This window comes from Macaca mulatta, chromosome 15 (genome assembly GCF_049350105.2).
Source record: "Macaca mulatta isolate MMU2019108-1 chromosome 15, T2T-MMU8v2.0, whole genome shotgun sequence".
NCBI classification, from domain to species: domain Eukaryota; kingdom Metazoa; phylum Chordata; class Mammalia; order Primates; family Cercopithecidae; genus Macaca; species Macaca mulatta.
Window position 1 is genome coordinate 59,242,705 of NC_133420.1, and position 15,985 is coordinate 59,258,689.

General features: G+C 37.9%; 1 protein-coding gene across 2 annotated transcripts in view; it reads right to left on the reverse strand.

Annotated features, from left to right (window-relative positions):
• Positions 1-11,289: 11,289 nt before the first annotated feature.
• The window catches only part of TGFBR1 (transforming growth factor beta receptor 1), a 49,225-nt gene continuing 44,529 nt past the window's right edge, over positions 11,290-15,985 (reverse strand). For both annotated transcript variants that reach the window (XM_015117216.3, XM_001112621.5), the window contains exon 9: positions 11,290-15,781. In XM_015117216.3, the coding sequence (XP_014972702.1) occupies positions 15,656-15,781 (126 nt within the window). In that variant the 3' untranslated portion in view covers positions 11,290-15,655. The remainder of the gene's footprint in view (positions 15,782-15,985) is intronic.

The following is a 15,985-nucleotide window of genomic DNA, read 5'->3' on the forward strand; positions in this document are numbered from 1 at the left end:
TCAGGAGGCCAGGGCGGGCAGGTCACTTAATGCCAGGAGTTCGAGACCAGCCTGAGCAACATGGTGAAACCCCATCTCTACTAAAAGTACAAAAATTAGCCAGGCGTGGTAGCACATGCTTGTAATCCCAGCTACCCAGGAGGCTGAGGCAGAAGAATCACTTGAACCTGGGAGGTGAAGGTTGCAGTTAGCTGAGATTGCACTATTGCACTGCAGCCTAGGAGACAGAGTGAGACTGTCTCAGAAAATAGAAAAGAAAAAAAACTCCAATGGATTATGAATTTGAGCCGAAATTATACTCAGCAATGCAAGGAAAGTTTATCATGTGTGCACTCAAATGTAAAAATTACTCACGGAAGTACTTGTGCAAAACAAAGGGAATGAAAGAATGAGATTTCAAAAAAATGAGACTAAAACAAACAAAAAAAATGATAACTGAATAAAAGTGAGGAAAGTAAAAACTACATTAAAATTTGAATTTGAATTCAAAATAAGATTTGAATGTTGACAGTTGTGTGGCTGGTATTAAATACATGGAATATTCCTTCTTTCTCTATAGATTTTATCACACTTTGTTCTGCAGTGATTAATATTTACATAACCACAATATGGTAAGTGCTATTTTTATTCGGTTTAAGTATTCAGGCCTAGAAGACTTGACTATAGTTCCAGAACAGAATGTAAATGTTATGGGAGGCCGAGGTGGGTGGATCGTTTGAGGTCAGGACTTCAAGACCAGCCTGGCCATCATGGTGAAACCCCGTCTCTACTAAAAATACAAACATTAGCCCGGCATGGTAGCCAACATCTGTAATCCCAGCTACTCGGGAGGCTGAGGCAGCAGAATTGCTTGAGCCTGGGAGGCGGAGGTTGCAGTGAGCAGAGATTGTGCCACTGCACTCCAGCCTGAGCAACACAGTGAGACCCTGTCTCAAAAAAGGAAAAGAAAAAAAAGAATGTAAATGTTATAAGCCATGAAAGTGGGAAGAATGTTGATCATATATGTTGACGTGGAAGAACAAACACTATGTAAAGAAGCAAATGTAACATGCAGAATAACATGGTTAATATGACCCCATATATATGTGTCATATATATGAACATACAGATAAATAACAGTTGTATATATAAACATACAGATATATAATATTTACATATATAAACATACAGATATATAACATTTGATTATAAACATACAGATATATAACTTTTATATAGAGTCATATTATCCACACTATTCTGCATTTATATATATAAATGCCATATATCTATATGTTTTATAACTATATGCATTTTTATATGCATAGCAAAACACCTGGAAAACTTTCATTCACTTTTTACTTTCTACACTTCTGTAGCTTTTGAAATTTTACAACCATGAATAATTATTATAATTAAAAATGTTAAATAATAGAATACTAGCTTGAAGATTTACCAAATTTTTAGCTAGCCTAGGAGATACTGCTTTTGGTAAGGCCTCAAGAAAAATAGTCTGATTGAATAAAGAACTACATTTAGTAGAACTCAATCTAAAGCTAGGTAGAAACCTCAACTCTTTTCTAATATGAAAACAAAACAAACCAAAATACTCCCGCAGACCAGAGACCGAAGAAAGATCAACACTGCCACCTATTGAGGATTTATTGGAGAACAGGCAAAGTTGAGTTTTTATTTTTAAACAAATTTTGAGATCTTTTGAGATCTGCACAGTCCTGAAATCTGGGTTATCTTTCACCAGGCACATGGATTCTTAGCCATAGAAGTGAGGAATCAGGATCATACTGAAGGATGCTTGGGAAGGTATGAGTAACAGTTTAAGATACAGACTCTGCTCAGCCTAGTAAAGAGCCTACCCAAAGGGACTTGGTCTCAGTTTCTCACTTGCTGTGCTAGAGGACAAAGGCTGAGAGTGTGGGACCCCAGCAGACACGTGGGCAGGAGATATGGGCTAACATATGTCACTCTGCTAGAAAGAATGCTTTGTTACTTTCCAAAAATAAGATACTGTTCTGTGAAAACAGTGGATGCACCCTGCTCACTGAATATGTATCAATAGAGGAGCGCTGTGACCCTCCATCCTGGAAGTTACAGAATAACATCTGCATTTCTGAGGGAGTTAGATTACAGTCAGATTATCTGCATGCACTCATGTGTTCGACAAATACTTATTGATGCCCACTCTATGTTAAGTACTATGCAAGGCCCCTTCCACCCAGAGTCACAGATCCCATTCGACTGGCTTTTGGAATGACTCAAACATAGCCAAGGCATGAGATAGTCCAGGGGGAATCAAGCTCTGTATTTGGTGACCCGTCCTGAACCCAGCCTGCAGTTGGCAAGCACCGAATGTCCGTATCAAACTTAACCATGCTTAGGACACGTTCTTTTAAAAGGTAGGCAGTGGCTGGGCATGGTGGCTCCTGTAATCCCAGCACTTTAGGAGGCTGAGGCGGGCAGATCAGGAGGTCAGGAGTTCGAGACCAGCCTGGCCAACATGGTGAAACCCCATCTCTACTAAAAATATGAAAATTAGCTGGGCGTGGTGGTTGGCGCCTGTAATCCCAGCTACTCAGGAGGCTGAGGCAGGAGAATCACTTTAATCTGGAAGGCAGAAGTTGCAGTGAGCCAAGATCTTGCCACTGCACTCTAGCCTGGGCGAAAGACTGAAACTCCATCTCAAACAGAAACAAACAAATAAACAAACAAAAACCGTAGGTAGTGCGATCTGATGAACCAAACTCTTGTTCATTTTTAAAGGTTGACAATGAGACACCATCTCACACCAGTCAGAAAGGCTCTTATCAAAAGTCAAAAACTAATAGACGGTGGGGAGGCTGCAGAGAAAAGGGAATGCTTGCACACTGCTGCTGGGAATATAAAGTAGTTCAACCACTGTGGAAAGCAGTTTGGAGGTTTCTCAAAGCGCTTAAAACAGAACTACCATTCAACCCAGCAGTTCCATTACTCAGATACCCAAGGGAAAATACCTTGTTCTATCAAAAAGACACTCACATGTTTATTGCAGCACTATTCACAATAGCAAAGGCATGGAATCAGACTAGGTGCCCATCCACAGAGGACTGGATAAAGAAAATGTGTTACATATACACCATGAAATACAATGCAACCATAAAAAAAAAAAAAAAAAATCATGTTCTTTGCAGCAACATGGATGCAGCTGGAGGCCATTAACCTAAGCAAACTAACACAGAAACAGAAAACCAAATATGGCCTGTTCTCATTTTATAAGGGGGAGCTAAACACGGGGTACACATGGACACAAAAATGGGAACAACTGACACTGGGGACTGTGGCACGGGGCAGGTAGGAGGGAACAGGGGCTGAAAAACTACCCATTGAGTCTATGCTCACTACCAGAGTGACAGAATCAGTCATATCCCAAACCTCAGCTCACACAATATAACCATGTAAAAAATCTGCACATGTACACCCTGAATCTAAAAAGTTGAAATGTTTTTAAAAATCACATAAAAAGGAACTAACTTGAGAGAATAGATAAATGAATAAAGGTTGAAAATATGAACATTCTAATTTCATTCAATCATTGGTTAAAAAAATAAATGTAAGAACTATATTAGAATCACAAAATAATAGAGCCAGAAAGACTTCCAAAATGACCTGGATCACTCTGCTCATAAGCTGGGCTGAGGTCTAAATTTCTGTGAATAAGAACTCTGGTATTCATTTAGGAGAACAGTACAAGAAAAGAAATATAAAGAGATGAATAATGCGTACAGGATTTATTATACAGCCAATGTGCAATAAAGAGAATGCAAAATTGAGAATAATTATCAAGAATGTAAAAATATTTTTTCACTTTATATAATTCAAATCAGAAGATCCCAAACTTCCATCTTACTAAAAGGTACTGGGTTCTGACTAAGGAGAGCTCATTGTTTTAAAAAGAATGCCATCAAATATGAGAAAAATGTAAATGAATAAAAGGACAATGGAAGTAGTTGATGGAATAAATAAACAGAATAGCAAGGGGAGGCCAGAGATTGGTGGGGCGGTAAGAAATCCCTTTATAAAAAAAAGTCTGTAGGCCTTGCATTTGGGGAGCCCCAGGACGAAGGACTCTCCTTATCTATGAGTAAATATCCATCTCCATTGTGACATTCTGTTAGATTGGTTCATATTCCTTTGGGATTACTTTAATTAGATGTTCGTTCATTCAACAAGTTCCTCTTAGTGCCTGCTCTGAGCCAAGTCCTGGACTAGGCAAGAGCTTCACAGAAATGAATCAGAGTTCCTGTTCTCCAGGCATTCATAGCTAGTTGCAGCAGCAAGCCTTGTAACAGAGACGTAAAATTAATACAAGGGCTTAGAGGGAAGCATGTGTACAAAATGATGCGGCATTGGAAACAGTGTGGTGGGAGTCATTTAGGGAAGACCCCTAAAAGTTTGGACAAAGCACCCCAAACATGCCAGACTCCCGGAGCATCCAAGGACCCAGCAAAGTTAGCACTCAAATAAGTACTGAAACTATTTTGTTAATATTTACGTTAGGTGCTTGGAAAGGGAAAGGCATAGAAACCATCTGCTTCTCTCAAGGGGAAGAGAGGGAGAGCAAGAGTCCTAAACTCCCTAAGGGGATTAAAACAGGAATGAGGCGCAATGAGATGAGGCAAGGGATTTGGAAACGCAGCGGAGGATCAATGATGCGCCAGCAGGCAGGATGCGCAACAATCGTGAAGGAAACGCCTTCCGACCTGAGCTTTGGGGTTGATTCAAGTTAGCAAGGCAGAGGAGAGAGAAAAGTGCAGTTCCAGCGGAGGGCGGAGCCTAGCAGAAAGGCAGGAAACAGGGTGCATCGGGACATGCAGCATGGTGGACACACGGAGTATGGTGGTTGGCAAGAATGGCAAGGTGAGACCTGGTGCAGTGGATCACGCCTGTAATCCCAGCACTTTGGGAGGCTGAGGTGGACGGATCACCTGAGCTCAGGAGTTCAAGACTAGCCTGGGCTACATGCTGAAACCCCATATCTACTAAAAAATACAAAAATTAGCCTGGGGTGCTGGCGGATGCCTATAGTCCCATCTACTCGAGATGCTGATGGGGGAGAATCACTTGAACCCAGGGAAGTCAAGGTTGCCCGGAGCTGTGATTGCACCACTGCACTCCAGCCTGGGCGACAGAGAGAGTCCCTGTGTAAAGAAAAAACAAAAAGCAAACAACAACAACAAAAAAACTGGCAAAGGCGAGTTTTACTTTTTTTTTTTTCTTTAACAGATTTATTGAGGTATAGTTTACACACCATAATATTTAGCATTGCCTGTGCACAATGAATGATGTTTAGTAAATTTACAGAGTTCTGCATCCATCACCAAAATCAAGCTTTGAAACGTTCTGTCACAGGTAGAAGGTCGTAACTGCAAGTTGTCCAGATTCCTGGCGTTTTGAACAAAGAGTTGAACGAAACGCCCAGCAAAGCAAAGAAAGAATGAAGCAACAAAAGAAGGAAAGCAGGGATTTATTGAAAACAAAAGTACACTCCACAGTGTGGGAGCAGCCTGAGCAGCGGCTCAAGGGCCCGAATACAGAATCTTCTTTGCTCCAAATACCCGCTAGAAGTTTCCCATTGGCCACTTCATGCATACTTCGTGTAAATGAAGTGGTAGTCCGCAATCAGTCTGATTGGCTGCAGAAAGCAGCCAACAAGAGGCTGAAGTTACAAAGGTCACACTCCTGTGCAAACATCTGATTGGTAAAGGCAACCAATCAGAGGCTAGGATGAAGTTACAAAGTTATACTTCTGTGCAAATGAAGACTGACTCAGCCCACAATCAGTCTGATTGGTTGTGGACGGCAACCATTCAGAGGCTGGAGTTAAGTCACAAAGTTGCAAAGGAAGACTCCACTGGTACTCAGTCTGATTTGTTGCAGACAGATTTCCCGTCTGCAGCCTCCGTCCTTTTGTTACTTAGGCGTGGAAAGTTAGGGTTTTCCTTTCAACTTAGTTCTAGGAAGTCAGGGTGAAAGAGCCTTAGGTTCCCTGCCTCCAGACCCTATTCTCCTGCCTCAATTTCCATCATCCCAAAAAAGTTCCCTCGTGCCTTTTTGCAACCTTTTCATCCCACTTCTTTCACTTAGCTTGAGGGCTTTGAGGTCATCCACATTGCAACAAGAATCAAGCAGTCTTGTAAACCATGGTATAAATACCCCACTTTTTAAATATCAGTTCACCAGTTGATGGACATTTAGCTTGTTTCCATTTTTGACTAGTAGGAATTATGCTGCTGTGAATATTCACCTACAAGTCTTTGTGTTGACTTATGTTTTAATTTTTCTTGGATTAGAGTTGCAAGATTTAGCAAGTTAAAATACAGGATGCCGAATTAAATTCAAATGTCAGATAAACAATACTGTTTTTAGTATAAACATGTTCCATGCAATATTTTGGACAAACTTATACTAAAAAATTGTTTGTTTTTATCTGACACACAAATTTAACTGGGCCTCCTGTATTTTATCTGGCACCTCTACTGATACCTAGAAATGATATTACTGGGTTACATAATAGGTTTCTATTTAACCTCTTAAGATACTGCAATCTGTTTTCCAAAGGGAGTGTTTACATTCCAGCAATATGTGAGATTCATCTTTTTCTCATCTTTATTTACACTTGGCTATCTGTCTTTTTAAAAACTATAATCATTTGAGTGTGTGAGGAGTGGTTTCTCATTGTGGTTTTAATTTCATCAAGTCTTTATAAAGAATTATGTTTATTAGCCATTCACATATCTTCTTGGGAAAATGTCAAATCTTTTGACCAATTTTTATTTTTACTTTTTTTGTCACAGCCCTACACATAATTCATGGCATTCAGAACCTCACTTTATCAACTGTTGCCAAATTACCATTTAAACATTAATACCCAAATACAGAATTTAGAACATTATTTTACATTTTAACTCTACCATCCCCAATCTCTGAGCAATGAATTTGTTCAACAGTTTTTAATTGGGCCATTTGTATTCTTACTGAATTGTAAGAGTTCTTTATACATTCTGAATACAAATCTCTTATCAGATGTATGATTTGCAAATACTTTATCCCAGTCTTTGGCTCATCTTTTCATTCTCTTGTTTTTTAAAGCCCCAAATATTTTAATTGTTGTGAAGTCCAATTTATCAACTGGTTTTTAATACATTTTGCTTTTGAAGTCCTATTAAAATCATTGCCTAACCTAACATCACAAAGATTTTCTCCTGTTTTCTTCTAGAAGTTGTATAGCTTTAGCTCTTACCTTCAGGTGCATAATGAGCTGAGGGTCTAATTAACTTTCTCCCTTTTTTTCTTCCTTTTAAAATACAGATATCCCATTGTCTCAGCACCATTTATTGAAATGACTGTCTTTTCTCCTGTTGAATTATCTTTGTGCATATCTTGAAAGTCCGTTGGTCGTCTGTGAGGGCTTATTTCTGGACTCTTAATTCTGTCCCATTGCTGTATATGACTGACTGACTGTCCTTGTGTCAATAAACACTGTCTTGATTATTGTGGCTTTACAGTAAGTTTTGAAATTGGGTAAGGTAATTCCTCTAATTTTGTCCATTTCAAAATCATTTAGGCTCTTTTAGACATTTTGCATTTCCATGTAAGTTTTTAGGATCAGCTTATGAATGTAAAGAAAAATATTTCTGGAATATTGCTAGGGATTGAGTTGAATCTATAGAACAATTTGGGGAGAATTGCCATCATAACACTGTTGAATTCTCTAATCCATGAGCATGGAAGTTCTCATTTACTTAGATCCTTTGATTTCTCTCGGCAGTATTTTTTTCAATTAAATAAATGTTTACTATATTCTATTTGACGCTATTCTTAGTTTACTTTCGAAGGTACTGTTTATTGCTAATATAATGTCAATTTTTAAATATTGATCGTGTATCCTACAACCTTGCTGAATTTATTAGGTCTCTTAGCTTTTTTTTTTTTTTTGAGACGGAGTCTCGCTCTGTCACCCAGGCTGGAGTGCAGTGGCGCGATCTGGGCTCACTGCGAGCTCCGCCTCCCGGGTTCACGCCATTCTCCTGCCTCAGCCTCCCTAGTAGCTGGCACTACAGGCGCCCGCCACCTCGCCCGGCTAATTTTTTTGTATTTGCGGTAGAGACGGGGTTTCACAGTGTTAGCCAGGATTGGTCTCCATCTCCTGACCTCGTGATCCGCCTGCCTTGGCCTCCCAAAGTGCTGGGATTACAGGCGTGAGCCACCGCATCCGGCCAGTCTTGCAGCTTTAAAAATTTTTTTTCCAGTGGATTCTTTAGAATCTGACAGGTAATATTACTTAATAAAGACAGTTTTACTTTTTTCCCCAACCTAATGTCTTTCTAGTCTTTTTGTAGGGAGAGGGAATAGGGATTGGATAGAACCTCCATGACAACATTGAATAGAAATGATGAGAGGATGTTCTCGACTTGCTCCTGATTTAAGGAGAAAAGTATTCTGTCTTTCACCATCAAGTAGGTTGGCTGTGAGATTTTTATCGATGCCTTTCACTAGGTTGAGGAAGTTGCCTTCTATTTCTAGTTTTCTGAGTTTTCATCATGAATGGGTGCTGAATTTTGTCAAATGTTCTTTCCTGTGGCTATTTAGTTATCATAATAATAAGGATTTTATTGTTTCTTCTATTAGTATGGTATAATACTTCGATTTTTTGATGTTAAACGAAGCTTACAGTCCTAGGATATGACCCATTTGGTCCTGGTGTACAAATTATTTTATCTGTTGTTGGATTCAGTTTCCTAATATTGTGTTTTAAGGGTTTTTGCATCTATCCCCACTGGCTTTAAATACTTTTAAAGTATAGGTATTTAAAAGTGTAAATTTCCCTTTAAGCAGTGAGTTAGCTGTACACTATAAATTCTGACATGCTGTACTTTCATTTTCATTTAAAATTTTAGAACTTCCTTTGTGACTTCTTCAATACATGGGTTTTTAGAAATGTGTGATTTAATTTCCAAATATTTTGGGATTTGCAATTTTCTTTCTGTTGACTTCTAATTTAATTTAAACATGGTTGGAGAACATACTTTCTACTATTTCAACCCTTTTAAATTCAGTGAGGCTTCTTTTATGAAATAGTATGTGGTTTCCCTTGGAGAATGTTCCATGTGCACTAACAAAGAGGATGCATTCTGTTGGTGGTGGGTGGTGGTGTTAGGACAATTTGGCTGACAGCATTCTTTTATATGCCTGTGATTTTCAATTGAGTCGTTCTATCAATTATAGTAGGTGTCAAAATCTCCAAACATTAAATTGTCCATTTCTCCTCTCAATTCTATCATTTTTCTCATTATTTTGGGGTCCTGTTAGGTGCATATACATAACTGTTACATCTGATACATTGGCTTTTTAAAGTATCCTCATTTCCAGTAACATTTCTTGTCTCAAAGCCCTCTGTATTAATATAGACATTCCAGCTCTCTTACAATTACTGTTTGCATGTTATATATTTTTCCATACTTTCACGTTCCAGCTATTGGTCTTTGAATCTACAGTGTGCCTCTGTGAACACCATGTAGTTCATTTTTCTTTTTAAATCCATCCTGACCATCTCTACCTTTTAACTATTTAGTCCATTCACATTTAATGAAATTATTGGCATGATTACTTATGGCTGCCATTTTGGTATTTGTTTTCCAAACGTCTATCATTTTGCTTCTCTGTCCCTTTCTGCCTTTTGTGTTAAATATTTCTTGGTGTACGATTTTGTTTTTTTAATATATTTTAAAATTGATGCTTTAGTGGTTACTCCAGGGTCTACAGTATGCATTTCAATTTATTACAATCGTCTTCAAATTAGGAATAATTAATTCTACTAAAATACAGCTTTGTCCCAATAGAGCTCCATTTCCTACCTACTCCCTTGTGTTATTAATATACACTGCACCTATACTGTAAACCCAACAGTATGGTGTTATAATTACTATATGGTCTTATGCTATTGAAAGAAAACTTGTATTGTGGTAGGCAAATATTTCCCCAAGATTTCCATTCTCTATTTAATCCAACACTGATCTTGGTACTGCTGTGAATAGACTTCGAAGGTAAAACTGACGTTACTAATTAGGGTAATTATCCTGGATTATCCAGATGGGCCCTGAGTAATCACACGGCCCCTTAAAAGCTGAAGAGGGAAGCAGAAGCATCAGACAGATGCAGTGGAAGAGACAGTGGAGATATGAGGCAGAAGGGGAGATCAGAGAGAAGTGCAAGGATTCAACCCATTGTTGCTGGTTTTGATGATGGAGGAGGGAACCATGAGCCAAGCAATGTGAGTGGCTTCTAGAAACTGACAACCACCCCTGGCCAACCTGTCTTACAACCATATGGAGCTGAATTCTGCCAACAACCTCAATGGGCTTGGAAGCCTATTCATCTCCAGCTTCCAGAAAAGAATGTTGCCCAGCCAATGCCTTCATTTTGACCTTTTAAAATATGGAGCAGAGAACCATCTTGAGCTATGTTATGCCCAGACTTCTGAATTACGGAACTCTGAGATCATAAATGGGTGTTGCTTTAAGCCAGGACAGTTGTAGTAATTTATGGCAGCAATACAATCATAGTCTTTTCTATCTGTACACATATCCACCATTTCTGGTGCTCTTCATTTCATCCTGTGGATTCAGGTTACCATCTGGTGTCATTTATTTTCTGTGTGAAGGATTTAGTATTTCTTGTAAGGTAGATGTCCATAGGCAACAAATTATCTTAATATTTGTCTGGGAACGTCTTTAGTTTCCCTTTTTTTCCAACTTTCAACAAAAGCTCCATATCCTCGTGATGTCTTTATTATAAAGAAAAAAAAAATCCCTAAATCCAGCCTTCAAATTGAAGTAATTATCTTTAATGTGAGAGCAATCCTATTCACAAAGCCCCTCCCCAGAGTCAATCAAGGATTTGGGGACCACATCTCATCATTTTCCCAGTTCTCTTGTCAAGCCAAGTTTTCACCCCCAGGAGACTAACAAATGTGCTGACCCAAAGGCAACAGAGTTCACCTGTAGACAGGTCCATCATGCCCCCCTGGAAGACCCACACCCCTAAGCATGTGGAGAAGAGCCTCCAGGCACAGAGACACACCTGCAGACAGGAGGACACTCCCCAAACATGCTATAATATTGTAACTTGCACTAGGCAGGGTTAGAAAACTTCTAAAGACTCTTGTAACTCAAAGGTTCTAGTTGCCATCTACAGCAGCTACATATGGCATGACTCATTCCAACATACACACTTTATTTTAAAATATGCCACTGGCACTTGGGAAAAATGTAATTTATTTGCACTGCTTCCGTTCTTCTACTGTAGTGTTAGGACTTAACATAAGCATCACTCTTCTATTTCCTATTTACATTTGGAATATTACTACAAATACAATATACAATTTAAAAAACTTATGGGGAAATGCAGCTTATGTTTTTTTCTCCTCTTTACAGGCTTCTCAGTATCATTCGACTTAAATGGAAATTTGTATGTAGATTTTCTGTACATATCTTAAAGGGCAGAGATTACACTGATAAAGCCAAAAGAATTCTGCACAAATACAATACAGAAAACAGAAAGTACAGATGATGTTATTTGGGGTACAAATATAAACAATACAGTACCATTTGAGTAACTGAGCAACATAATACCCATACTTTATAGAAATAAAACTGCAAACCTGGAGAATGCTCTGACAAATATTAAACATTATATACACAATGAGGTAAATGTACCTTGGTCTCTTGAGAGGTAATTTAAGTTTAAAGCAATTGACATTTTGAAGCATCTCCTTGACATATGAAGAAACATCAAACACCCCATTCCGCTGGCACGTGAAAAAGGGATATCAAAACATGGTTCATGATATTCAGTTCACAAACCTTTTTAAAAAATAAAAACAAATTCACTGAAGTTCCTTTTAAGTTGTAAGAAACAGGTTGAATGTTATTAACCATATTTTTAAAAGTTTACATTTACAAACAAGATTGCATAACGGGATTGAAAAGTTTAATGTACTGACAATCATCATAATATCATAATGTCCTAGAAGTCCAGCATTCTTAAGAGAGAGGGCCCATGGGTATTCCAGTAATCCAAAACAGAGACAAGAAGCTGCAGTACATGTCCAGAGATAATCCTTAGTATCTCAAAGTATCTGAGTTGGCATTTTCTGCCGAAGTATTAACAGAACCATTACTTGGAATCACTACCATTTGGAGCCAGAACACTGCCATGGTCAAGAAACAAACAGTTGACTTACGATTCTTCCAGTGCAAGAATAAAAATAAGCTTTGGATGACGTGTCTAATGGGATAGTGATTTTGTTGTGCACTTTAATGATCTCTTTGCCATCTTGTTTTACGAAACAGCCTATATCTGATAGTTCTCAGACACAGAAAAAAAAAGGTAACTCAAGCATGGACTACAAAATCGCCAAGTGATCACTTACATTTTGTAATAAGAAGTGAAATCTGGGATTCTTGATGGCCATGGCACTGTACAGCAACTCAAGGCACTTCTTGAGCACTATCATTATTACAGCAGAATTACAGGCTCAGCTCTTCAGACCTTACCCTGTCTTATAGGGGATACAATTGGCCACTGTTTCTGGCACAACTCCCACTGCAGCAGCCACCTTACTGCCATCCCACTCCTCATCCATGGCTAAAGTCAAAGCAGGGGCATCCGAAGCCTCATCTGCTCAATCTCCAAACTTAGAGATCCCTCCCTGCTACCTCTAATGACTAAAGGAAATGGAAATATGCCCCACAACTTCCATCAGCCATTTTACTCTAGGTCTCCAAAGCTGCTCTTCAGTCAAAAGGCTGTGGGGGAGGCAATGGTCTCTGTGTCAGGGACCAGCAAGCCGGAGAGCAGGTTGCAAGAAACAGCTGGAGACAGAAAGGATGGACCAGGGATGTCTATGCCCCACTAATTCATATTTCCCCCATCCCCATTCCCATTCCTCCTGGCTATTGACAAAATGAACGTGGACACACAATTTACCAGAAGATGTTTTAGCCAAGTTGAATCTTGGAAGGTGAGCATCCTAGGATGGGCAGTATAAGCGACTGTGTTTTTAAATGACAAAATTATTACTCTAATCAAATTTATCTGCAGTTATCGACAGTAATCATGATCCATCCCACCTTTTAAGTTACCTTCATTTTCAATATTAGCCAATTGTGATTTATCAAACCATCCCTAGCCAAAAAAGGAATTAACTGCAATAATATGTAAAGTCAATTTAGAACTAAACTCCAACTTTAAAAAAATTCCCTGATTCATCAAAAGTACATTTTATCCACTTAGGTTAAGAAAAGTATAATTGTAACTCAATCTTTGATTCAGTAAAAAATATCTTCAGCAAAAGTGGATAACCTTACATGAAAGTGAGAAATCATGTATTACAACTTTAAATCAGACAACTTTTGGTATATTCTTAAAATTATATAAAAATAGTTTTAGTGATAAAATGCATTGGTCCCCTGGATTTCATAAAGCAGATCTGGTAGGCTTAGAAATGGCCCCCCTCCCCCCAAAAAAAAACCCACAAAAAAAGTACCTGATCACAGAATTAGAGATTATTATTAAACAAGTAATATAACACAATTATAAAAACAAACCTCTCAAACTCATTCATTTGCTTCAATGAAATATGGTAACTACAGAAAAAACTCAACTTTGTAGTCAAAATAGTAATCTCTAAGCATTTTTCCCATGTTTTTAAACACATGAAATTGATACTAAATTCCTATGTAATATGTCACTCATTCTAAAATTACTTTGGTTTTAAGACCAAATAGTCTTTCAAATTTATTCTACGTATAAGAGATAAGACATTATCAGAATGCAACTCATTCAGTGTAAATGGCCACTTTCTCTTCCTGACCAAAATACTGTATCGGTTATTCTGACCCTGTATTGGGGAACTGATAGCACTATAAAGTCGAAGTCTTGCCTCACAGGTATGATAGTTTTTCCTCCCCTCAGAATAAGATCACAGTGATAAAAGGACTTCGAAAACTGTAAAAGCTCTGCAGAGACTTCACAGCATTAGAATTAAAAACCAGTTATTATAAGCTAGTTTCAACTTAATGTGAGAAGACCATGACAAGTTTGCTTTCAATATTTGACCAAAAACATCTGTAAATGGAGAAGAACCTACACTCAGAATGTTCTTTAGCTACCACCTCTCCCAAATATCAAGGGTGCACTGAATGCATTACATAAATTACATGTAAAGTAAGCAGTTGCAATGTACGCACACATAAGGAAACACTGAATTAAAAGCTGCCTTCCTCAAAGTGTAGTGAGACCTCAAAACCACACTAGCTCTAACCTCAGTTACAAAGACAGAGGATCCACCGAACGTTTACTCCTACATACATAACAAATGTGACTCTCTTGCACATCTGTTACCTATTCAAATTATTAACTACCTTCGCCTTCCTAGAAAAAGGCCTATTATTTAACATTAACCATATTCTAATTTTAAATGTAATTCATTTCTTAAAAAAATAACACTGTCTTTGAACAGATAAAGAAAAAAATGGCTTACAGAATACCACATAACTTTTCACAAGCAGCTAGACAAACTTTCCCTTTTAGAAAAATTAGTCTGTATGCTACAAATATTAAAGTACTGTAAGTATCTAGAGTGCCACTTGATTTTTTAAAAGTATACTTAGACAACACAATTAAAATGCAAAAGCTTGATGTGAGCATATTCAAACATGACCATGCTAACAATTTACTAATTAATGCCACTTCATTTCTTTAGTGGCTTAAGCACATTTTGGTAGGAGAAAGGCATTTTCAAAACAGAATACCAAATGACATATCACAAAAACCCTTCCAAAAAACAAAATAGAGAAAGTTTGGGTTACCAGATAAATAAGCTTTTTGAATTCAAACACTATAGGTTTTTAACATAGAGACTTTCAGCAATTCTACTCATTTCCATTAGAAAGACACAGAAGTGGCACTTACTGGTATAGTACAATCCCATTTTGAAGGCATGTAATGTTCTGAATAAGTGAAAGAACAATAATAGTATACAAAATACCACTGCATAAATTATGTTCCTCACTACTATATGAGGTCATTTTTAGACTCAAGATAAGAGTTTTATAAGTGTTAGTTTTAAGATCCTGAAAAACTATAGAACAGTACATTCAAAGTCTGAATCAAGGAAACACTAGTGGTTCAGAATCCTCTGAGAATGTACTAACCAGGAGCAAATCACTTTCTTTAATAATAAGAAATGTTTCATTATAACTCAGCAATCCAACTCCTTTGCCCTTAAAGATGATCTCCAGCACAGCAGAGTTACCTAAAGTTAAGACCAGCAATCATCTTTTTAAAAAACAAGTTTTGTTAATAAAAAATAAAGGTAGACTACACAACATTTTGTAACTGTCCTGGGAAAGAAGCGTTCATAGTGCACAGAAAGGACCCACACGGCTGTTTCCTGGGTCCGAAGAAATCCTGGGAAGTTTTTAATTGACTTTATTACACTGCTGCAAAAGGAAGCAACATCCTTCTGTTCCCTCTCAGTGAGGTAGAACAATTGACCTCCCAAATTAAAACCCAGGAGCAGATCTGAAGAAAAAAGTAGAGTTCAGGCAAAGTCGTAGAATTACATTTTGATGCCTTCCTGTTGACTGAGTTGTGATAATGTTTTCTTAATCCGCAATGCTGTAAGCCTAGCTGCTCCGTTGGCATACCAACATTCTCTCATAATTTTAGCCATTACTCTCAAGGCCTACAAGAAAATATAATTAAAAAAAAAAATTAATGCATGCACCATTTTCCATTGGTCTGGATAAGAATTTTTACCTGTAAATTTTCTTTTTAAATGACATATACACTTTGTTGTTGTTGTTAAGCATTGTTTGTAATAGCAAATGAGTAGAAATTTCACAAATTTCCATCAATAGGGTACTGGTGTCAGTGCTGGAAAGCAGGT